A 23,435-nucleotide genomic window follows, 5' to 3' on the forward strand; every position below is an offset into this window, starting at 1 on the left:
TAGCTTCTTGGAGGTATAAGGGGGTCTGAAAGGTTTGATTTTTGGTTTACTACTACTTTAAATTTAGGAATGTCTAGTATTGGCTTCATTTCATGACTCTGAAATCCATATTTCTCAACCCTTAATTGGAAAAAGCTGGGTATGGTGAATCTTTAGCACAAAGAACTTTTTGCCCAAGTGTTGGGGATAAAGAGGCATAAACTAAACATTTTAAAAGGTTATTTAAAAAAAAAATCACTTCTATCAGCTCTCTTCCTTGGTGTTTCTGATGTTATGCACCCGCTACTGCTCCAGTTTTAAGTAGGCCTCAGCGTAGATGAGACTTCAGTTTCGGGGTGTGTGTGTGTGTGTGTGTAGGGGGGGAGGGAGAGCATAACTTTGCAGCCATCCTTTAAACATTAGAAAGAAGCCAAAAAAAAAAAAAAAAAAAAAAAAGCACAAGCCAGATTTCCCTCTCTGTATGTCCCCACCTTTAATACAGAGACTGAAATTCCCAATCTGCAGTGCTTATGCCTGAGACATAGAACCCGGCCAGGTCAGGTCAGAGCACCGCAGGTGTAGGCTTTGTGGGTAACCGCTCTGTAATCAAGATTACGTAGTATTATGCAATCAGAATAAAGCAGCCCTTCCACTCCAGCCCATTGCTGATTTTGCCCCTGTGCCAGGCAAAGCGTGTGCAATACTAGTGCAAGAACAAGTTGTTGGAATCTTAACAGTTTCAGTAGCAAAGTTTTCCCCAGTTTGGGCCCAACTCCTCAAAGGCACCTAAATCCCTTTGACACTCTGGACTTCAGTGCAGAGCTGCTTGGAAGCACACTGGAGTCCTATGGGAAATTCCTGCAGTATTTAGGGGGATTTTCTGTTTCCTTCTCCCCACCCCCAGCTGTGACAGAGCTGGCTGAGGTGTTCTCCTCTTTCCAATCCAATAGGCCCTCAATTCTTTAGGGGTTAAAGCCGGACACACGAAGGATCAGTCAAAACAATATTTATCATCTGATTAAGCCAAAGCGCCACAGCTGCTACTGGAACGGGTGGTTCTGTGACTGATTCCCACCCCACCCGAAATTCAAATACCTGACCACTCCAAATTTCTTACCCATTTGAAAAATGCTTTCGCAATCCGGCACCCTTTGAAAGGCAGACAGGGCCCCAGGATCAGAAACAGAGCTATTTTAGCATCCCCAGTGCTGCACTTATGCATGTACTTAAATCCGGCAGACTTGCTTTATGTGCTGTCCTGAATCAGGGCCCAAGATCAAAGGAGATCCCATGGGGAGAGAGTGTTCAGAGGGGGGCAGCGTTGTCAAAGCTGAACTTAAGAGCAGCCCTGCTGGCCAGTCTCTGCATCGCTCTCGCTGCTTCCCCCGTTCTTGGCTACGAGCGAAGCCCCAACGTCCTGGTCGGGGTGGCTGGGCTCATCTTTGTGAAGCCTGAATTGTACCTTTTGAATGTAATATCCCTCCCCGTGGAGGGCTGCCCCATACTCCCCGCCCTGCCTCCAGCTGGCCCTTGCCATGCTCAGTCCCTATGCCCGCCAGTGGTGGCTGAGGCCACCACGGCTCCCTCCTGCGCTGCAGAGTTGTCAGTAAAACCTTAATGAAAAAAACCACCTTTCTTAAGCCAGTCTGTGCCCAACCAGCTTGAGGCAGGGACTCTGGGCAGGGCCAGTCCCCGAGCTGGCGGAAGTCTCCTTCCAGCTGCACCAGACACCGCAGTGTGTAACATTTCCCCGTTCCCACTGTCTCTGTGCAGTGTTTGTGTTAGACACCCACACCGAGGGACTATTCCTGCAGAGCTCAGCAGGACGGCTGCATTTCAGAGAGCGCTTTTCCCCTTCAGAGATCTGCTCTCGCTGGGTAGCTGCTGCATTCCCATCCCATCTCTCTGCAGCACTATGTCTCTCCCCAAGCCCAATGCAGTCTTACTGGGGCTCAGAGTCCAGCGGCTTCACAACCCCGGTGCAGAGCTGTTGCTCTAGGAGGAGCAGCCATCCCCTCAGCATCTCTTAGCAGCCGGGCAGATGTGTCTGTTGAGGCACTCTTTGCAGCGAGGGTTCACAGGCAGGCAGATCTGCTGGCCGAAACCCACGAGGAGCCAGTTTATCTCACTCCAGAGATCCCTACAGACCCAGAAGGGAGAGGAGTTTGGTAAATGCTGCTGCGGAGCAGGATTGAAAAGCAGCCCAGCACCGCTCAGGTTTTTAATTCATTTCCTACCAACAGTTCAACTGTTTTAGCTCCTCAGCCTCTCGGAGGAATATTCCAGCCCTAGCTCCCGTCCGCCCCGCAGACTTTCCCAGAGCCCAGTCCTGCTATGCTGGCTGGGGGCCAGGACCGTTGTGGGCTGGAGCAGCCAAAGTAACTTTTGTGTTTTCTCCTCTCTCCGGTGCAAACAGGGGAAAGGCACATACACAGCTACTCCCACCGCTGGATGAAGCAGACAGGCTTCAACCTGAGCTCACACTAGGGCTGTGCTACCGCCCGGCACCGAATCCCCATTGCACCCATAGCTGGGCCTTGCAGCATACAAATTCCAGAGGCCACTGCACACAGAATGGAGTGCTGGGCTGGAGCACTTGGTGGGGTTTCCTTCCTGTTCAGCACCTGTTATGAGTCTCTGATACACAGAGAAACTAATTGATCATTTAAGGTATAGGCCAGAGTTCATCCCTGGCATACTCCATTGCAGCTGAGGAGATTGGCAGACAGATCACCACTACTGGATGGTGGAATGGCCTCCCAAGGGAAGTGATGGCCTTGGGTGTGTTAAACCAAACTGGACAGTAGAGAATGCACTGTAGGGAACAAGTCCAGCAGCACAGACTAGAGTCTCTGCCATCTCTGAACCGTCCAAACAGCTGAACGAATGCGGCTCCCCGGGAAACAAGAAATAACCCAAGGCCAAGTCCTAGGCCCAGGCACTGCAATGCCAGGCTTCCTTCCCTGCGGCGTCCGTGACAAGGGGAGGGGACAGGCTCACTGAAAACGCCACGGGGCAGGGAAGGAAACAGCTCCGCAGGGTTCTGTGTGCTGGATGTGGCAGCCGCTTGTTGCCATAAACCACAGCAACGACCAAAAGATGCTTCAAGCTGGTACTGGGGAAAGGAATGCCAGTGGCAGCTTCCTGTGAAGATTACAACGGGGAGGGGAGGGGAGGGGTGTCTGTGTCTGTCAGGATTTCAGAGCCAAGCAGCAGCTGAAAACCAGCCCAGATTCCCCTGTTGCATGAGACACCTCACCTGGGCAGCCAATCCTCGAGCGCCACTCTGGTCTCCTCGGGGGTTTTAGTTTCCTTCTTCACCCATTTCAATCTGTTAGAAATCCTGTGCACATGGGTGTCCACACCTGGGGAGCAGAGAGGTTAGAGTCAGGAGGGAACAGCTGGTCAGGAGGGAGCAGGGTCTAAGGCGTTAAAGAAGCAGTCAACTCAGGACCCACAGCAGATGCACCAGTCTGTATTGGGAGGTTCTGCCATCTGAGGGCAGATGCCAAGTGGGTTTTTGCTGTCCAAAAGTAGGGCCCTGGGAGGCAGAGTACCATGGCTGGAGTAAGTGTGTGGGGTGTGTGTGTGTGTCACAAATCCACATAAAGAAGGAACAGCAAGGTCTTGCCAATGGTGAAAGTGTGAAACAGACAATTTCCCCCCACCTCTCAGTCTGCCATTCAGAAGTGCCAAGATCTGGGGCTTGAGATGGCTTGAAGATATTTCCTTAGTTTTATGTATCCCCGGCACTAAGTTGACCAACGAGACGGCAAGGAGCGCGTGAGCTGGCCTCACTGATGCCACCACGCTCTTGTAGGGTGCTTTTCATCCATAGAGCTCAGCGTGCTTTCCACAGGAAAGGGGGCGTCGTCATGCCCACCTGGTGGCTGTGGAAACCGAGGGGAAGTGACTTGCCCAGGGTCACACAGCTGAGCAGCAGAGGCGAGAGCGACTCTCCGGCCACTGCCCTATTCACTGGACCATCTGCCTCTCTCAAGGACCCTGGCCCGGAGTTCTCGGATAAATGCAAGGTAAGACTTTGCCTTTTCCTCTGAATTTTCTGCCAACCCGAGAAACCCCTAACACTGCCCAGCTAGTCCATGTCCCTGGTGTCTTGCCCGTGTGTTGGGGCTACTTGCTGGCATATTTCAGAGCAATTTATTTTGGGCACTTCCATATGAGAACATGGATTAAACCAAGACTTGCTTGGAGTTATGACTAAACATCTTGGGGGTGGAGGAGGCAGAGTTATTCATTCTCCCTGCTCTGGTAGCTACCAGGCCAATCTCAGAGCAGGCAGGGGACACAGCTGATCTTTCAGACAGCTTCCAGACCCTTTAGGGCTTTGTGGGACAAAACCAGCATCGTTAGCAGCATTCTGAACCCGAGGCAGCCAGCGCATGTCCTATATAGCCCTCAAAGGTCAGGATTGTTACAATATTTGTATTTCAGTGATGAAGTAGCCAATGTTTACAGCATTAATTAAATAATACTCATGTGTTTTAAGATGTACTTTGTCCCAGTAATTAAGTTACCGGTACTTTATTCTTTAAGTAGGCAGCAAGGAAAAAAGTGCTAGAGCAGGATTTTCAAATCCAGGAACCTCAAGGAACGGAACCTACAGAAGTGCACTGATTTACCAAAGCACCGAGCTCCCAGATGCTCGCACTGATCATCTACCAGGGCGAGCAGCACTCCAGGCTGAGGGTTACTGTAAGAGATGAGCCCTGCCAAGCCACAGAACAGTGTCTAAGCAGGACGGCCAGACAGGGTGTCAGGAAAGGATGCGAGCCAGCTCAGAATGGCTCCAAACCAGGAAGTCAAAGCCCTTTCCAGCTGCAACCATGACATCTGCACCGCCAATGGATTAATATGGGAGGGCTAGGAAACAGCAGCCGCCAAGCCCCAAAGTCCACAGCCGGGAGTTTGGCCATTTTCCTTCCATCTTGAAGGATGATTATTAGCTTATGATAAATCAGGGGGAAGGGGCAGAGGTGTGTACACGCGCACACATTCACGTAATCAAAAAGACCTTTCTTCCCTGGGAGCCTGATCCAAGAAGTCCCTTTGACTTCAGCGGGGGAGTTCTCTGCATCGAGGGTTTGCTAGGTGGGTCTCAGCATCAAGTGGGGTTAACTCTCTGCAGGGATCACGATTATTAAGTCACGAGATGTCGCTGATCATCTCAAGAACTTTACGAGGATGCTATAGCGAGGTGGCTCCTCTCTCGATACATGGCCCAAAAGTGGTGGGACAGTGGGACGTGGCTTTGAAAGAAGCCATGATTTCCCCAGGACAATGTCACTCTGAGCAGACTGGGGCCGCAGGCTGCACACTGTGAGACAGCCACCCCATCTGATTTAGTTTGTTTCATCATAAACAGTTTTCTTTGTGGTGGTGTGATCTAGCAGGTCAGGGCACAGGACTGGGGGCCAGGACTTTTGGGTTCTCTTCCTGCAGTGGCCTCAGCTGACAGTAGGCAAGCTGCAAACGCTGCCCCCTACTTTCCCCAGGATATGCATTTAATAATGCTACACAAAGAGTTTGGAAGGCTCAGGGAATGTTTGAAAAGTGCTTTGAGACTCTCAGATGAAAGGCTCTTAGCACAAAAGTAATCTATTGTTAGATCAGCAGTGACAGACCGGTCCTTCTGTTGCTAATTGAACAAAACCCAGGAAATTGCTGTAAACAGGAAGTGTGTAGCTTTGCTTCTAAATCAAAACAGTGCGTACAATTCCTTGGAAAGCTATCAGAGCTCCCTCTAGACTCTCCTCCCCAACAGCGGATTAACTGTTCAGAAGGAACAACAGACTCAAAAGCTTGCCAGTCTAGTGCAAGAACTACACTCGGTAAAGCCGAGTTTCAACCACACCGTTGTAGCCTGTGTTGAACACGGTATTGAATTTTCACTCCAAGCGGGCGTCATTCATCAGGTGGTAGCATTACCAGGTTTCCCATGACTCTCTCGGATTAAGCAGCAAACACACTTTGAATATTAATCTGTCCCCAGAGACCTTGATGCATACCTGGAGCTCCGTCTTAGCCGAACAGAAAAGCCAGTACGGCAGTGCCACCTGCTGGCCTTGATGAGCTAAATCAAAATCCTGCCTTACCCAGATTCTGTTCCTTTAAAATGAAGGAGTACAATTGCTACCAGAACCTCACTCCAATCCAACCCAGCCTCTGAGGCCCATCCCCACTATAAATTCAAGAAAGCTTCAAATGATAAGCCCCATCACCTGAAGACATCGAAACAGGACCTGAATACAGGGCTATCTAGGCCTCCAACTTTTGTAAGTTTCCAGTACCAGAAATGGGGCAAAGAAACAGAGACACTGATTACCACAAACCTCTTGTCTGACAATTCCACAAGGAACCCTGCGCCTAGGGATTCAAGTTAATGCCAATTCAGCCTAAAACAGCCAGTTTCAAACAAAATCCTCCCAGGGACCGTCAGCAACTAAGCTCTTTCTAAGTATAGTTGCAAAAATCAGACCTCCTCGGTCCCTTCTCCAGCTGGCCTGAAAGAACTGTTTCCGAAGTGAGATTTGTTTAAACAAAAAATATGTTGTTATTTAACAGAGGTATCGTGGAATTACATCGCCGTTGCTTTGCACTTTTCATCAGGGGACCTTAAAGCGTGATACATGTCACCACACATCCCTAGTTATTATTCATTAAGCAATGCCTTTATTCTTAATCAGCACACCTAGGAGGTAGCAATTAGACCCATTTTGCAAATAAGTAAATCCAGGCAGAATAAGCGACTAGCCCAAGTGACTTCACCAGCCTTAGAATCCTTCTGGTATTGAAATCTATGGATGAAAAGCTCCCTATAAGAGCAAGGTATTATTATGTTACAAGCAATGGATCGGGAAAGATTAGGATTGGGAAGAGTGGGCAGATCATGGTAGACCAGCGCCCTCCACACTGCAAAAACATACCGATCCCAGTCACGTTGTTCCAGGCAATGTTCATGACCAAGTGGGCCATCTTGGGCCCAACTCCCGGCAAGTTCACCAGCTCCCTAACGGTACTGGGGATGTCACTTCCGTATTGCTGCTTCAGGATTGCGGTCGTCTGTTTTATGTACTTCACCTTGTTCTGGGAAACGAAAGCAAACAGCATAGGAGCTAAGTTCCCATCCAAGAAATGGAAAGGAGAAACATGTACCAGCCAATAGGACTAGTTCCTTAATTTGAGGGAACAGACGTGAGTTTGTAGAGGAAAATACAAAAGATGTCCTTGATTTATCCTAAAAAGCAAGAAGCTGTAACGTGATCGGCTCTAACTTCTAACCATGCTTGGGATGATACCAATGAGTGCGTTCTTGTCCTGGATACAGATTGCTAAAACTGGGATAAAATACAGCTTCCAAATTACAGCAGATTAGTATGGAGTCTCTCATAAGCAGGACATGATGCATGATTGCCTGCAGCAAGGGGGAAGAAAAGAGGGTCTATGGTGAGCTGAAAAAAAAAAAAAAGGAAATACACGTAAAGGGAGAAAAGAGAGGCGTTCTTGCTAGTAGGTGAGTGGAAGAGGCGAGAGTAGCAAAGGAGAGAAAGAGAGGTAGGGAACATGAACGGGACAACAAGGGGCATTGCTTTGGGAGAAGTCAAGAGAAATAAATAGGCAAGGACCGAGGTGGTTCCCAACTGCCATTACAGGTCATATGGATAATTTTTATGGAAGAAGGGGGTGAAGCTTGCAAAAGCCGATCCAACCACCCCGATCCGACTCATAGCTTTGTGCCTCGGATATTCCTGAGACAACGCCAACAGTTTTGGGACCAGGGGCATCATTCGACTTCTGCTTAGACACACGGCCATCTCCAACCACTATGGTCTGGTTCTCACCTTCCAGAATCCCACTGGGTAAATGAGCTGCCCCAGAGTCACGTCGTCTGTCTGCAGAACGTTGTCCACCGTGAGGCCATGCTCCCGCAGGCGCAACATGGCTGCCGAGGTCACCTGATCTTTGGTCTGGCTGGACAGCATCAGCGACAGCAGAACCTGATAGCGCATCACCTAGAGGATCAGATGGGAGATGGAGTGTCAGAGACCCCTTGACGAGACAGGGCTAGGATCCTGAAAGTTCTGGGTCTGGGGTCTGCAAGTCAGTGGGGTATAGCGACACATACACACATGTGACATGCGTATCAATATGTGCCATATGGGCCTCTCCTCAGCTCTTACCTTATTATTACTATTTAAATAAAAGAGATTGCAGTCGAAAAGAGTCAGAAATTGTATCTACTTCTGTTTCCCCAGAACCCCTAAAGTTTTCCTCTTAGGTAATCATGGCTTACAGAAAAGCAATGGGGCGATATTAGAATAATTTGCTGGAGTTCATATCCATGGAATCGGCATCTCCGCAGGCTTGACAGCGAAAGATAGAGCTGGGATTTTCAGAAATGCCTACGTGATTTAGGAGCACGTGCCCTTGACTTTCAATGGGATTTGTGCTTCTAAGTCACACCCACCTGACTCCTATTGGATTTCAATGGGATTGGGTGCCTGATTCCCACAGGCCTCTTTGAAAGTCCCAGCCTAAGGGCATGAATCTACAGTGCACCAGCTTGCCACGCAGTAACATCCCACATGGGCACTGCAGTGAAAGTCACTGCGCTGTAGCACCACTCACATGGGAGTTATAGTGCAGCAAACTAGTGCACTGCAGGGGCCCATGCTGACTTGCCGCACAGTAACTCACCATGTAGACAAGCCCTTAGAAATTAAAATCAAATATGTAATGAGACATTGAATTGCTGGACTACTCTGGACAGAGCATTTCACTCAGATGAATGTGTTTCTCCAGACTCAGGCCTCAGAACACTGTCCAGTGTGCGGCACGGTCACCAGAAATACCCTCATTGGCTGAATTCTGATCTCACACCAGCGTCAGTCGGGAGGCACGTCACTGAAATAAGTGAAGTTGCTCTGGTGTAACGGAGCAGGATTTGACCTGGTGTCTATTTCCTGCTTTACTGCTGAGTTAGACTTTCCTTCCCTGTGACTCTGCACTGCAGACCCCGTCTTCCCAGCCAGGCACCCGGTGCTGGGGGTTAGAGTAGCGACTAAGATGATTGCAGAACATTTGGGCTACAATTCCAGCCTCAGGCTCCTCAACCCCCTAAAAACAGCCCTTGAAAGTTCTGGCCAGCAGCCGGAAAAGCCCGGGGTTATTGTGCTAGGGGTTATTACAATGCCTAGCTTTATCGTGGAAGGAATAAGTCTATTCCCTTAGGGAAAAGAGTTATTTCCCAGTGATGACTTGTGGTTCTCTTTAACCCCAGAGTATCACTTTGTGCTGGTTGCTGTGTCTTTACGGCGTCACACGCTGTCTCAGACTAAAGCAGAAGCTAACCATTTTCACTAGGGACTTCAGACTAGGACACGACCCCAGTCCTGGGGCCAGAGATTACAAGAAGAGCAATATGTCAAATAAATCTACCCAGTTGCATCTTCAATGGCCTCCCTTTGGAGCCCTGTGGGCTGCTCAAGTATACGTTGCTCCAGCTGTTATGCAGAGATCACCAGAGTCAGCCTGCCCTTTAATCTAAATGTTCTCACACAAACAATGCCATTTGATAGAGTCTCCCTGCAGCCTCCCATCGCAATGCTGCACCACGGTTTGTTGTTTGTACCGATGCAAACGTGTGCAGATGTTCCCTTCGGAGGACGGCGTCATTCTGGGCCTCTGATTCTGTGCCAGCGACTTGGGGAAGCACAGCACCATTCCAAGCACGCCTGCGTTTTTAAACAAATGTTTTCTTAATGGTGAACTAAGGGGGAGAAATACTAGATCTGTGTCCTTTTTTGCTCCTTTATAGTGCATAAAAGCAGCCTAGAAAGTTTTCTTCTTCCCCCCGCCAAAATTCTGCTTTGTTCTTTGTGTTAAAAGATTTAAGTCTGGTCTGCTCTTTAGATCCTGCAAAACTCTGTGGCTGATGGGAGAACTGGCAGGATTACATCATCAGATAAGCCACCTAAGAAAAAAAACACAACTGAGCAGGGATTTGCACACAGACTGTTTAAAACTCTTACTATCTAACTCAAATATCTAGACATGGAATCAAAAGTTCCTTTGGTAGAGGGCCAACACAACACCTGTGCCTCTTCCGTTACAGGCCGCGAGCTCTCCCAAACCACATGTCTAGACTCAGCCAAACACAAAGGGCACGGCAAGTCTATTATTGTAAGATCTTGCGTGCTCTAGGTACAAACTCACACTTCTTTAGTTAAACCAGTACCAGACTCCTTTGTGGCTGTGTGTAACTGGGTGGTCTGTCCCTTTATGGGTGATGGGGAAATGGGGTCAGCCAGCCCTGTTCTGAGGCAGAGCCCCTTTAAGAAAAAGGGTTTGGGCCTGGTAAAAGGGATAATCAGACCCAGCTGGAAAAGGGGCCCCCAGTGCTTCCTATAAAGGCTGAAAGAGCTCAGCCGAGGAGAAACTGCAGAAAGACAAGTCCTGCAGCAGGAGGAAGAGACCCAAGGAGAAAGGCCTCTGGGCCCCTGCAGCCAGTTTTGCGCAGGGGAACAGCTTGGTTTTGTGTTACTCTGCAAATTTAGTATTGGCATAATAAACTGTGCCCTGAAGGAAGGGTCTGGACAGACTCTAGGCGAGGCATTTAATCCTTCCTGGGCTGAGGGGAGGGCAACAGCCTATAACCCACTTAGGCCTTGTCCACCTGAGACAGTGGCACCAGTTTAACTTGAAATCAGTTTTTAAACACATTTAAATTGCTGCAAACTCCTGGGTGGGTGCTCTTAAATTGGTTGGAGGGGCTTATTTCAGTTTCTTAAAGCTGTCCCTTATGAACTTCAGCTAACCTCCAATAAGAGCATCCAACCAGCCTTTGCCCTGGTCTAACTGAAGTCACTTTAGAACTTACATTAAACTGGGGCATCAGTGTGTGTAGACCTGCAGGCTGCCTTTATCCAACAGAGAAGAGCAAAAGGGACACACAACTTCCTTCCCTCCCTATCACCTTTACACGAGATGCCTCATTGTAGTTCCCTGCTAGAAACCGGTGTAACAATCAGCAATCATGCTGAGAGAATCCCATTAGTAATGCTCACATTGATTTGTTTTGGGAAGAGGTGGGTTTCCCGGCTCCTCTCAATGCTGGTTCCCCTTGCTGGAGGCTGTGGAGACCAGTCAGCTAGATATGACTTATCCACGACTCCCAAAAGGATTTCTGGAGCTGCCTTTATGAGCCACCAGCCTACAGCAATTGGCAGGGACCACCAGAATATTTTTCCATGGCTTCCACTCAAAACCAGACATCACCTTGCTCCCTGGCTCACAAACCTTAATCTTCCCATCAGCAAGTGTCTCCATTTAAGATGGAATTAAAAAAAAAAATCATGTCACTAATAAAAACCACGTATGTGGCATACGTCACTCTTCATTAAGAACATAAGATCTGCCATGTTGAATCAGACCATGATCCATTTTGCCCAGTGTCCTGTCTCTGAGAGTGACCTGTACCAGAGCTTCAGGGGGAGTGTACCGAACAGGGCAGTTATGCAGTGATCCACTCGTCTTCCACTCTCAGCTTCTGGCAGTCAGAGGTTTAGAGTTGCCCCAAGTGTGGGGTTAAGTCCCTGCCCATCTTGGCCAATATCCATTGATTGATCTATCCTCCATGAAGTTATCTAGTTCTTTTTTGTCCCCAGTTACCCTTGACTGTCCCCCTCCCAGTGTTTGTGGGCTGCAGACTAGAAGTTACTTGCACCAGGGACCGTTTTTTAGCCATCTAAAGCATATAGCATGTTCGTGGTGGCACCTCGGTCTCCTATTCTCTGCCTTTGGCACACAACAGTTCAGTCTCCTGAGGACTGACATGCTTCAGTCTAACCCAAATTAAGGGGTCAGTATGGGGTAACTGGGTGAAATTAATTAGCAGGGCTATGTGGGAGGTCAAGGGAGATGATCTAACGGTCCCTTCTGGCCTTAAACTCTACAAAACCTGGTTCAAGTTTTGAGTGAAAAATGAACCTCCAGATCAGGAGGACTGTTTTGCACAGCTCTGTTGGCCACTCCACTTCTCTCCCTATGTCGGAGCTGCTGCCTGAGTGGAGAACAGCTGGGGGAATTCACACTGTTGTTCCATAGCATGTCTCCAGAACCTGGCACTGAAGGGAGCTCCCTTCACACACGTTGCACTTGGGAGAAGGCAGCATCCACACAGCTGCCGAGCCCCTTTCCTCTGGTGTGTCTTTTCCCCCCCTAGAGTTCCTAACACTTAACATATTATTAGAGAATGAACAAAGGCAGATGCTCGTAGAGGCAGAATGAACAAGAGGTGAGGACAAGCCTCCCTCCCCCAGTTCTCATCTTCTGACTTGCTAAATACTTAGCTCTGTGTGGTAGGGCTGCCTGCATTGGCCTTTGTTGGATGTGGCTTCTAAGCACATGGTTGTTGGATACAATTATCTCACTGTGTGTCTACGTGCTCTCCTACCACGCAGCAGTAGGGGATACAAAGTTTGTTTGTGTGCAGGGCTGCGAGGAGCAAAACGAACGGCATGGATCTCCAGCTGGACTCTGTGTCACTGGCCCCCCCCACTGAAACAGCGCCCACCCCTTAGCTTACAGTGACCTGCCACTAGCTCTCATTGGGCCTCCAGACCAAAGGATAAAATCTCCCGAAGCTCAGTCGGAGCACAGCAACCCTTCATCATACTGGTTTCCACCAGGGAGAGTCTCTTTTTTGGTGTAACGCTCACGGTCAAAGCAGAGGCATCAAGATCAGGGCTGATGAAAGGGATGGTCAAGTTCAGGTAATGGGATGAGAGACCACCCCATGGACCAGCCCTTCTTCATCTCAGTTCTTCATCCTTGATGCCCAGCAAAGAACCGCCAAGGAGAACACATCATTCATCTGGCAAAATAAACCACTCTCTGAGAGTTTACGCCATTTCTCATGGCCTATAGCTCTCACACCTTTCAAACACACCCTGGGCAAATCGCGGCACCACTGTAAAACTAGGGTAGGATACCTGCCCTCCAGCATGAAGGAGTTTGATCTCTACAGCTGGAGAAAGTTGCACAATATCGTCTGTGGCTCCGCTAACGCTCTCAGGTTGAGCTGCGTGCTTTACCTCTGGAGGCGCGCTGCTGTCAAAACACTTCTCAGCCCCCATCTGATCCACCGGAGCATCCTTCTTCCGCCTCATTTCCCGGATATTATCCAGCTGCTGCCTCCAGTTCCCCGGCTCCCATTTCAGTCTCTTGGAGTCAGTCTCCTCCTCCTCAGTAACGCCTCCTTCCGAAGAGTCATACAGAACGGTGACTTTCTTCCCCTTCCCGCTGCTCTTTAATGGGACGGTTGCTGTGCTGTGGGCCCGACTTCCTGAAAGAGGTGAAAAAGGGACTTTCAGCCCATAGCCTTTGGAAGAGTCAGAGCCAAGCTCCGCCCTACACCAATACAGCGGAGCCATGCAGCCTAAAGTGGGGCTAAGGTTCCACCACTCCCCTGCTTGTCCCCCAAGCCCTCCCATCAGGAACACAACCATGTCCACAACATACACATCAGGCAAGTTTTCCAGTGTAGACTCATGAACTGTCTAAGGACTTATTGGAAAACGGCCCCTTTCACACGTAACAGCGCGCACACACAGCAGAACGGCATGAGATGCGATCACATGTCTCTGGCCTCTGCACAGGGCTGGACCACAGGCAAAGGGCTGCCCTCTGAGCCATTGCAGCGCTTAGCTCGGGTACCTGCCAGTCCAGGGCTACGCTGGAGCAGGCTTGTCTCCTGGGTCATGCCAGGGGCAGTTTAATGTCCCCTACTGTGGGGTCTACAACTGGGGTGACCAGATGTCCCGATTTTTGGGTCTTTTTCTTATTTAGGCTCCTATTAGCCCCCACCCCATCCCGATTTTTCACACTTGCTGTCTGGTCACCCTATCTAGGACAGCCCTCCTGGCTGGGGATGGCTTGGTGACCCGATGGGGCTGTTCCACCGGTAGCCTCTGTGAGTGGAAGCTCAGAGGTGGATTAGCTGGGCCAATGCTCCCACAACAGTCACGGCACAGGGTCCGGGGGTAGGTGGGTGCAGGCAGCAGCTCCAGGAGGGGAGACCCTCCCCCAGAATTCACATCCCCTCACAGCCAGTCACCCCCCCCCATGTCGGAGCCTCTTCCAAATCCACATCCCAGCCCCCTCTGTGCACCCCACTTCCATCTCTCACCCCTCCCCCAGCTCTTCCATTCCCTCCCCAAGTCCTCTCCCCTTCCCCCTCCATGCACCTCACATCCATCTCTCAGCCCCCTCCCACCTCTTCCAGCCCCTCCCGTTCCATGCACCCCACTTCCATCTCCCAGCCCCTCTTCTATCCCCTCCCTCTCCATGCACCTCACATCCATCTCCCAGCCCCTCCCCCCCTTCATCCCCTCCCCCTCCACGCACCCCACTTCCATCTCCCAGCCCCTCCCCCTCCTCTTCTATCCCCTCCCTCTCCACGCACCTCACATCCATCTCTCAGCCCCTCTCCCGCCTCTTCCAGCCCCTCCCGTTCCATGCATCCCACTTCCATCTCCCAGCCCCTCTTCTATCCCCTCCCTCTCCATGCACCCCACTTCCATCTCCCCCTCAGCCCCTCCCCCCCTCCATCTCCTCCCCCTCCACGCACCCCACTTCCATCTCCCAGCCCCTCCCCCTCCTCTTCTATCCCCTCCCTCTCCACGCACCTCACATCCATCTCTCAGCCCCTCTCCCGCCTCTTCCAGCCCCTCCCGTTCCATGCACCCCACTTCCATCTCCCAGCCCCTCTTCTATCCCCTCCCTCTCCACGCACCTCACATCCATCTCTCAGCCCCTCTCCCGCCTCTTCCAGCCCCTCCCCCTCCATGCACCCCACTTCCATCTCCCAGCCCCTCCCCCTCCTCTTCTATCCCCTCCCTCTCCATGCACCCCACTTCCATCTCCCCCTCAGCCCCAGTTCCTACTGGGGGAGCCCCGCAAAGGGGGGGAGAGCCTGGGTTCTGACCCCTCGTACCTATTGCAGCTGCTGCCGCTGCTGCCGCCTCCCCCCCGGCCCTGCTTAGCCGCCTGGCCACCATCCTCCCGCCGCAGCCGCCAGCCCGCAGGGGACGCGGGGCTGCCGCGCACATGGCTCCCCTGGACTACACGCCCCAGCATGCCGCGCGGCAGTCACGTGCGCCGCCTTACCCGGAAGGGGCGGGGCGGGCCCATCCGGCCGGAGTGGGCGGGGAGCTGTGTGCGGGGGGAGGGGGCTGGGCCTGCTGGCCGGAGGGGTGAGTGTCCCCGGGGCCCCGCTGGCGGGTATTGCCCGGGCAGCGGGGGGGCTGGGTTACGCGGAGGGGGCCCCTCCCCCCAGAGGGGCTGGGGAGGGCAGTAGGGGGGTATTGCCTGTGGGGCTGGGGGAGGGTCTCCCCTTGGGGAGATGGGGTTTGGGGGGTATGTGGGGTCACCCCCCCAGAGGGGCTGGGGAGGGCAGTAGGGGGGTATTGCCTGTGGGGCTGGGGGAGGGTCTCCCCTTGGGGAGATGGGGTTTGGGGGGTATGTGGGGTCACCCCCCCAGAGGGGCTGGGGAGGGCACTAGGGGGCTATTGCCTGTGGGGCTGGGGGAGGGTCTCCCCTTGGGGAGATGGGGTTTGGGGGGTATGTGGGGTCACCCCCCCAGAGGGGCTGGGGAGGGCAGTAGGGGGGTATTGCCTGTGGGGCTGGGGGAGGGTCTCCCCTTGGGGAGATGGGGTTTGGGGGGTATGTGGGGTCACCCCCCCAGAGGGGCTGGGGAGGGCAGTAGGGGGGGTATTGCCTGTGGGGCTGGGGGAGGGTCTCTCCTTGGGGAGATGGGGTTTGGGGGGTATGTGGGGTCACCCCCCCAGAGGGGTTGGGGATTTGGGGGGCTTGATGCACTGGGTGGTTATGAAGAGGGTATCCCCTGGGAAGCTGGGGTACGGGCGTGGGGTTTGTTATGGGAGCATCTCCTCCCCTCCCCTCCCCCCCCCCCATGAGCAGCTGGGGTGTGGGTACTTGGGGATCATAACAGGGCCCGCCCATGGAGGCAGTGAGGTTTTTCTGGGGGAAATTGTTCAAGGACCCCCTATAAGTAGCTGGGATCTTGGGGATTGGAGGGGGTTATGTAGTGGTCTTCCCATGAGAGCTGGGTTCTATGGGTACTAGGGAGTGGACATGTAGGGGACAAGTCTAGTGGAGATAGGATGGGGGATTATGTGGGAAGGGATTATGGAAGGGGCCTGTCCCTCTAGGGAGCTGGGATATGTGCGGTGGTGGGGGGAGAGCAGGAACTGTACAGGGAACCCCACCTAGATAAGTGAGATATTGGGGCTGTGAGGGATTTATAAAGGGATCCCGCACAAAATACATATGGTGGATGTTGGGGATTAACTTGTTCCCAGTACTCATGGGACAACAGACCCATTATGGAGTTGGAACCCTCTTTCTCACAAAAAGGAGGCATATGTGATGAAGAGTATATTTATTTAGCACGTGCAGTATTTCTGTAGCAGCCACTGAAACTGTATCTGGTCTAATGGGAGTCTGTTTTGTGGTGCTGTGGGAGAAATGGCATCTGAAGGCCTTCACTGTTTTTGGTTGAGATTGACACACCTACTCCTTGTTTCCCTCTAACACCCCATTTAGTTGGTGTGATGTAATATTTAATTAGTTTAACACTTTTGTGATCACTCCTCCTTTTTTCATTTATAGCCACTTTCAAAATTTGCTCTGAGATGAAATTTACTATACAAGGTTTTTAGCCTGGGAGCAAAGCACCTTATGAGTTCCTATAAAATAAAACAGGTCAGCAGTTTTAAAATTGACATGTGTGCTGGTCAGGCATTTGGTGCTGCTTTATTGCACATACAACCCTCTGGGAAAGTGCTGCCCTAGACAAGGAAGTCCCCTAGCCAGCTCCAGGACATGTTCCAGCAATGGTTACAGTGGCACAAGTGTCCCACATACCTGACAGCATTGCACCTGCCAGTGTCTCTCTTCCCTGATCTGAAGGGAGTTCAATCCTTAGCCTGTTTGCAAAGACTTGCGACAGTAGAGCTGTGTGTAAATATCCCACTGAAAAGTGAGATGGATTTCAGCGTTTGCTGGTTCATAGGTTCTGTCTACAGCTCTCTATATAGAACTGTTTTGTGCATGCAGGGGCCTCTTGGTGCTTTCTTGTCAACCATGGCGAAGCAGCAAAACAAGGATCCTGGGTTAAAGGAGAAGTTTAAGAGCCTCTTAGGTCTGGGACCATCCCGGGCTAGTTCCAAATCATCAGAGGGCAAGCAAACAGAGTTTATCATCACTGCGGAAATACTCAAGGTAAATTGTCATAAGGTTTGAGGACTGAGTTTAGAGTATAAACTGAGATTAATGGGCGATGAGCACAAAAATGGAGGGGGGGTGACTTGGTGGTTAAAGCTGGAGACAGGGAAACGGGACTCCTGAGTTCTTTTTCCAGCTTTGCCACTGACTCCTTTTGTGACCTAGGGCAATTCACTTATCCTACCTGTTTCTCAGGTCAATCATAGATAAAATGGGGGTTAGGTTACGTACCTCATAGTATTGCCAAGTCTTAATTAGTTAACATGTCTGGGTAGTTTGAGATGCCTGGCTGAAAGGTGGTGTGTCAGTGTAAAACGCAATTATATTAGTCTAAATTAGAGCACACTTTCCATTTTCCCCTCATTCTTCATCATTTTACATGAGTTTTAACCTGCTGATGTTGGTTACAGCTTCATTTGAGTGCATCTCTGTGGGGGTGACTAATGGTTAGGCTCTAAAAAAAAATGTTTAGACAATGTGGAGCTAATTTTATAATGGTCCAAGTGGTCATTTTGAGAGATGGAGAGGGATATTTCTCATGAAGAAAGGCAGAGCCTGGATTATCTTAATTATTTCCATTCTTCTTTTCAGGAATTGAGCGTAGAGTGTGGATTACATAACCGGATACGTGCGATTGGTCAGATCTGTGAAGTAGCAAAAACCAAAAAATTTGAAGAGGTATGTTTGCTGTCAGGTGTAGGGTAAATGTTGGGAGGATTGAGATAAGCTTTAAGCAACAGCCTTGGACTTCTTTTGTCACAAGACGCTTAGGTAATTTGGCCTACCTTAACATTGTTATAATCGTTGTAATCCAGAAAGTTATATCTTGCATTTTTATTGTGCTGTACAAACCTATAAGAAATCAATTATCCCTGCTGCAAAGATCATTGGAACAATTTAATAGGGGTAGTGGAGGACTCTCCATCACTGGCAATTATTAAATCAAAATTAGATCTTATTCTAAAAGACAGGCTGTAGTTCAACCTCGAATTATTTCAAATAACTTCTATGGCCTGTATTATGAAGGAGGTTAGATGAGTTGATTACTATGGTCCCTTCTGGCTTTAGAATCTATGAATTTGAATTAGTTGATTTGGACAGTGGAAACATAAACTGTACAACAAAGAGCTCACACTCTGAAGCAAAGCAGAGAGAGCATCATTGAAAGGCTTTCCAGGACAAGTAGTTTAAGAGGTGCTTAAAAGAAGACACCAAAGTTATAACACCTGTTGTAGGGTGGTGGAACTCTGCTCTTGACCTAACCTTATTAGTAGCTGTTACAGTCCTGCAGGGAAGTGTCCACTAGTTCCTTTTGACCTAGAGTTGCTCTACGAACAAACAGGCACTGAAATAACTTTAAATCCGCTTTAATTCACACTCTTAATTATGTCTGTGCAAGTCTCTGCATTAGATGCTCTTTATATCAGATTGTCATGTTGGTTAAACTCAAAACAAAAGCGTCCACACAGAGACTTGCATGGAAATGGCTAATGGTATGAATGAAGCCAGTCCAGTCATTTTGTTTGTGTAGGCCAACTTTCGCTGGGCAGATGTGGCTCACAAAGTCCACTCTGGCTATAAGAGAGGTGGGTAGAAGTAGCACTCAGGGAGGAGGGCATTAGGAAGCTAGGAGGCATGAATCCTGTTAACTCTTCTCAGTGTAACTTGCCCCAATTCAAGAAGTGACTGCATCGTAGGGGGAAGACCCTAGAAGAAGCTTAACCCTGCTAACGATAGCTATCTAATAAATTGTGCTGTTGCTTTCTATGTCCACTTACAGCATGCGGTGGAAGCAATATGGAAAGTGGTAGCTGATATGCTGCAGCCAGAGCTACCAGCAGAAGCCAGACATGCTGTGCTTCACCTGCTGAAGGCCATCATTCAAGGACAGGTAAAGCCTCCCCCTTCCAAATAGGGCTTGCATGGAGCAAGATGAATAGCACTGGCTGGCTGCCTCCTGCCATTTACATTCTTCTCGTTCTTTAGCTTAGTCCAGCACAGTGAACAGGAAAAGTTTTGCGTTCAAGTTTGATTAATTCTCTTGACTCTCAGTTTAACCTTTTTTTCTTTTTTAATTTGGGAGGAATTTTGTACTCCTGAAAAGGGGGAGTGATTGCAGTGGCTGAATTCAAGCACAATGCGGCAGGCACTGTATAATCTAGACAGCTGTGTCAAGCACCTTACTCCTGACCTGCAGCATCCCTGCTCAGGCAGGTATGCCAAGCATCGAGGCAAATTTTGTACATGAGCCCTTTTCTTCAGTCTGATCCAGTCAAGCTCATTATGAATCCTCAAGCTATTACAGCACCCCACGGAGCAGTGCTGTCTGTAGCATTTCCTTTGCAAGTCCTGGAATTAGTGGTCTGGCTGTTGCTACGTGGGCCACTTTCCGCATCTGGGGTTCTGGGCCTGCTGAACGTTGGAAAAGCTGTCTGGGGTCAGTGGGGACAGCTTGATAAACGTCTGTAAGAGGCTAAGGAGAACTGACTGCCTTCCCAGCAGACCATGGGAAGATTTTCAGTAGACACTCGCACAGCTCAAGGGGGAAAACGTTTGCTTTTAAAGTGTGAAGAACATTCTTATAGTTTCCTAATCATGGTCTGTAATAAGTCTAGTTTTCTGTTGCTATTGTGTCTCACACTACAATTTTTTCTCCTTTCAGGGTGAGAGACTAGGGATCCTCAGAGCACATTTCTTTAAGGTTATCAAGGATTATCCTTCTAACGAAGATCTTCATGAACGGCTTGCAGTATTCAAGGCTCTCACGGATAATGGAAGATCCATAACTCACCTGGAGGAAGAATTGGGTAGGTGTTGCATACAAATGCTGAGGGTTGCTGTTGTTTTCAGATTCTGACATAGGATTGTCCAAAAGTTGCAATGCCGTTGTTCTAAAATCATGCTGAAAAATTATGCTGGTTTTACCTTTTAAAAATAAAATTCCATGGCTTTTCTATAGGGCATAAAAATTATGTACTATTCTACATTATTGTGTAAAGTCTTAGGGTACAAATTCTCCCATGCTGATGTGATAAACAATTTTATAGTAGTGACGAACCAGTGGATGTTCTGCATCTGAGTTTGGGGAGTTCTCTTAATTTTAAACTGTTGCCTGTTTATTTTTGGAGGGTTTTCTGTTGTTGCCGTCTTGTGGCAAACTTAATACAATCCATCTGACATTGTTTTACATCTGCAATGTGTTTCGTTCCAGGCAAACTTAGCAAATTCATAAAAAATGTGAATTCAATGCATGTGGCAGTTTATAGCAAGATAAGGGATATGAGAGCAAGTCAGTTGTAAGCAACAGCTAAGAAGAGTGTGATAGATCAAATAGCAGCCTTGGTCAATCGACCCTCTCTCTTTATTATTGCCTTCCAGGGAGCAGTTTATGTAGCTGGAAATACATCAAAGGACAGATCTCTTTTTCAGCAAGTAGGGCCAGAAGGGAATTTGCAGCACTTTTGGATTGAAACCATGTTGTAACACCACCACTTCCTTCTCCTTTAGCTGAGTTTGTCCTGCAGTGGATGGATGTCGGGTTGTCTTCAGAATTCCTTCTAGTTCTAGTGAACCTGGTCAAGTTCAACAGCTGTTACCTGGAAGATTACGTTGCTGATATGGTCCAGTAAGGTTAAACTATTAACACTTATTGTTTCTAAATTGCTGGGCGGTGTTTGTGGATAAATTCAGTGGTCTAAATTTTCAACAGACCTCCAGGTGTATCTATTTGCACGTGCAAATCTGTTTTGTATACATAGACTGACCAGTTGGGTGACAAATGACCCAGCTAGCCTCTGCAAGTGTGCTTTGTGGGGGGAAAGGTGTGGAAAGGGTATCGGTTGAAATAGAATGAGTGTGGCTGTGGTCAGAAAAGTGATTAAAAATGGCACCAAGGTGCTTTTATTTCAGAACGTATGTGGTTGTCAGAGCTGACTTTTCTGGCAAATGTATTCTTTTGCTATTCTTAGCTGTTTTGGCTCTAAAGAGCTATGGGAAAATGATCCTGTTTCTGGATTATGTTCCTGTCAGCAGAATAATTCAATAGATTCCAGTTGCAGGGCCAAATTCTGCCCAGAATTATACCTGTGTAACTGCACTGAAGATGGCGGGGTGAGTGGGTGTATGTGAAGGTAGAACTTGGCTGGCTTAGTCGTCATGGCTCAGTGATGCTTAAACCTGAAAGAACCCATCTCGCTTTCCTGAACCCAGAACTGAAGATGCAGGGGTGACAGTTTAGAAACCTATTTGTGTAAATCAACCAAATTGATATGGAACCAATGAAAAACAAATGTGGAGTCTCTCAATGTCATGTTTCCTCACTTTTCAGAGTAGAACTTTCCTTCACGGGCCAGTTTGTCAAAAGAGCTCCGCTCCCAGCCACTCCCCAAATCAGATTCTACTTGTTGGCACTGAGCAATTTTGAAGATCTGTCCATGAGAACTTCAACAGTATAATGCAATACACCAACTCTTATAATATTCTGATCTATAAACCTGGGTTAAATTACATAGTGCTCAATCCCCAGTTTGTATAGGAGATGAACTTGACCATATTCTCTTCACTAGATTTACATACTTGGGACTCTGGTACCCAACCGTATTTAATGAATAGTAATGGTAGTGAGATGTAGCTTAAGTGCAGCTGCAAACTGTTCAGAAAAGGGCTGGTGACACTAAGCATATCCCCCGAAGTATTATCAACTGAGCCACAGTCAGGAAAGCAACAGGGCAAACTTCTGCACTAATCTAATTGTGTTACTTTTGGACAATTTTTTTTGGTCATTTGTTAAATTTGATTAAAATAAACATATTTAACTCCGTTTTCCTCCAACAGTATGATCTGCCTATTGTGCGTTAAGACATCCTCATCGGTTGACATAGAGGTCAGTAATTGGAGCCTCTTCTAATATCGATTACATTCTGTAGAACTGTATCCATTACAGATCAGGCCGCTTTTGAGTAGCTAGACCAAAACTCTCTAGGGTTCCTAAGGATTTTCTTCCTTTAGGGAAAGCTGCTGTAGCAAAATGTGGAGCTTACTATATTGTTGGACGTTGGGTGGAGAGAGGCATTATGACTTACATGTCTGAGCATAGAGGTGGGAACCAGGATATCGTGAGTCGCAGTCCTAACTGGACAAGTCACTTATCCCTCTCTTACTCCAGTTTCACCACCTATAAAATGAGGACAGTACAATATTGTGAGGATTAACTAAGTCTGTAAAGCACTTTGGGGTTGAGTAAAGCACTGTACAGTTACTAAGTTATTAATTTAGTCATAAAACCTTGGGACAAAGGAACCAGGTTGATCTTGCTAAGGGATTCCCTTCACTGCTTAACCATCCTTGTCATGGTTTGGTTTACATCCTGAACTGATGAACACCTGGTGTATCCCTATTGACTTCTGAGGAGTTTTGTGGCCGTAAGTCAAGACAGAGTTTAACCTGCTGTATTTCAATGCTAGGTCAAGGGAGAAGTGAGTAACCATTGTGCTTTTCACCCCCACAAAGGTCTCCCTGCAGGTCCTAGATGCTGTGGTTTGCTACAACTGCCTGCCCTCGGAGAGCCTCCCGGTATTTATCATCACCTTGTGCCGCACCATCAACGTTAAGGAGCTTTGTGAGCCATGCTGGAAGGTCAGAATCCTTTCGTTTCCCTTGACATGAGTTCATGTACCATGCACAGTTTTCTCATTAAAGCAATATTGTTCTGGATATTAGTATGTTAAAAATCTAGACTCCAGTTACCTTTATTATGATTATAATAGTTCTTTGAGAGGAGAGCAGAGCATATACCACACTTCTCTAGTTTATTAAATGCTACACTATCCATTATTAAATTGCAAATGTAACCTCTCTTGACTGACAGGACCCTGAAGCTGTATAATGACCTACTAAAACCTTCTCTGAAAATCCTCTAATACTTGCTTTTTAGCTTATGCGCAATCTCTTGGGAACCCATTTGGGGCACAGTGCTATATACAACATGTGCCGCATCATGGAAGACAGGTATGGAATATCATGCTATTAAATAGCTTTTTTTTTTTTTTTTTAAGTCAGTGTTGCTTTGCCTGAAATAAATGACGTACAGATTCTAATGGGAGCAGGAGCAGACCCAAAATGTCATGTGT

At 48.7% G+C, this 23,435-nt stretch overlaps 2 protein-coding genes across 16 annotated transcripts in view; one reads left to right on the top strand and one right to left on the bottom strand.

The window, feature by feature from the left end:
• Window positions 1-417: 417 nt before the first annotated feature.
• NTHL1 (nth like DNA glycosylase 1) lies at window positions 418-15,110 on the bottom strand. 3 transcript variants are annotated; one of them, XM_054041358.1, is made up of 6 exons: window positions 14,996-15,110; window positions 13,095-13,345; window positions 7,842-8,012; window positions 6,927-7,086; window positions 3,239-3,344; window positions 418-2,119 (listed from the first exon to the last, which is right to left on the bottom strand). In XM_054041358.1, exons 1-6 carry the CDS (start codon window positions 15,108-15,110, stop codon window positions 1,996-1,998), a joined length of 927 nt encoding a protein of 308 aa, XP_053897333.1. In that variant the 3' UTR covers window positions 418-1,995. The 3 variants fall into 3 exon arrangements, with proteins under 3 accessions (XP_053897333.1, XP_053897334.1, XP_053897336.1); XM_054041359.1 differs by lacking the exons at window positions 13,095-13,345; window positions 14,996-15,110 and adding an exon at window positions 12,993-13,087; XM_054041361.1 differs by lacking the exons at window positions 13,095-13,345; window positions 14,996-15,110 and adding an exon at window positions 9,439-9,509.
• A 124-nt stretch (window positions 15,111-15,234) lies between these two features.
• Window positions 15,235-23,435, top strand: part of TSC2 (TSC complex subunit 2) — a 42,880-nt gene continuing 34,679 nt past the window's right edge. For 10 of the 13 annotated variants that reach the window (XM_054041346.1, XM_054041350.1, XM_054041348.1 and 7 more), the window contains exons 1-9: window positions 15,235-15,254; window positions 17,140-17,304; window positions 17,899-17,985; window positions 19,088-19,198; window positions 19,970-20,114; window positions 20,815-20,932; window positions 22,141-22,189; window positions 22,816-22,941; window positions 23,240-23,313. In XM_054041346.1, coding sequence (XP_053897321.1) covers window positions 17,167-17,304; window positions 17,899-17,985; window positions 19,088-19,198; window positions 19,970-20,114; window positions 20,815-20,932; window positions 22,141-22,189; window positions 22,816-22,941; window positions 23,240-23,313 — 848 coding nt within the window. In that variant the 5' untranslated portion in view covers window positions 15,235-15,254; window positions 17,140-17,166. Of the gene's footprint in view, window positions 15,255-17,133; window positions 17,305-17,898; window positions 17,986-19,087; window positions 19,199-19,969; window positions 20,115-20,814; window positions 20,938-22,140; window positions 22,190-22,815; window positions 22,942-23,239; window positions 23,314-23,435 lie in introns of those variants that run through there. The other 3 variants (XM_054041345.1, XM_054041355.1, XM_054041357.1) reach the window with 2 other exon arrangements.

This window comes from Malaclemys terrapin, chromosome 10 (assembly GCF_027887155.1).
Source record: "Malaclemys terrapin pileata isolate rMalTer1 chromosome 10, rMalTer1.hap1, whole genome shotgun sequence".
Lineage (NCBI taxonomy): Eukaryota > Metazoa > Chordata > Testudines > Emydidae > Malaclemys > Malaclemys terrapin.

Coding starts and splice junctions, on each gene's coding strand:
- NTHL1 (XM_054041358.1), bottom strand. CDS start 15,110: ATGTGCGCGGCAGCCCCGCGTCCCCTGCGGGCTGGCGGCTGCGGCGGG. Junction 7,087..7,841: donor ACCCAGTGGGATTCTGGAAG/GTGAGAACCAGA, acceptor TTCGTTTCCCAG/AACAAGGTGAAGTACATAAA. Junction 3,345..6,926: donor GAACAACGTGACTGGGATCG/GTATGTTTTTGC, acceptor TCTGCTCCCCAG/GTGTGGACACCCATGTGCAC.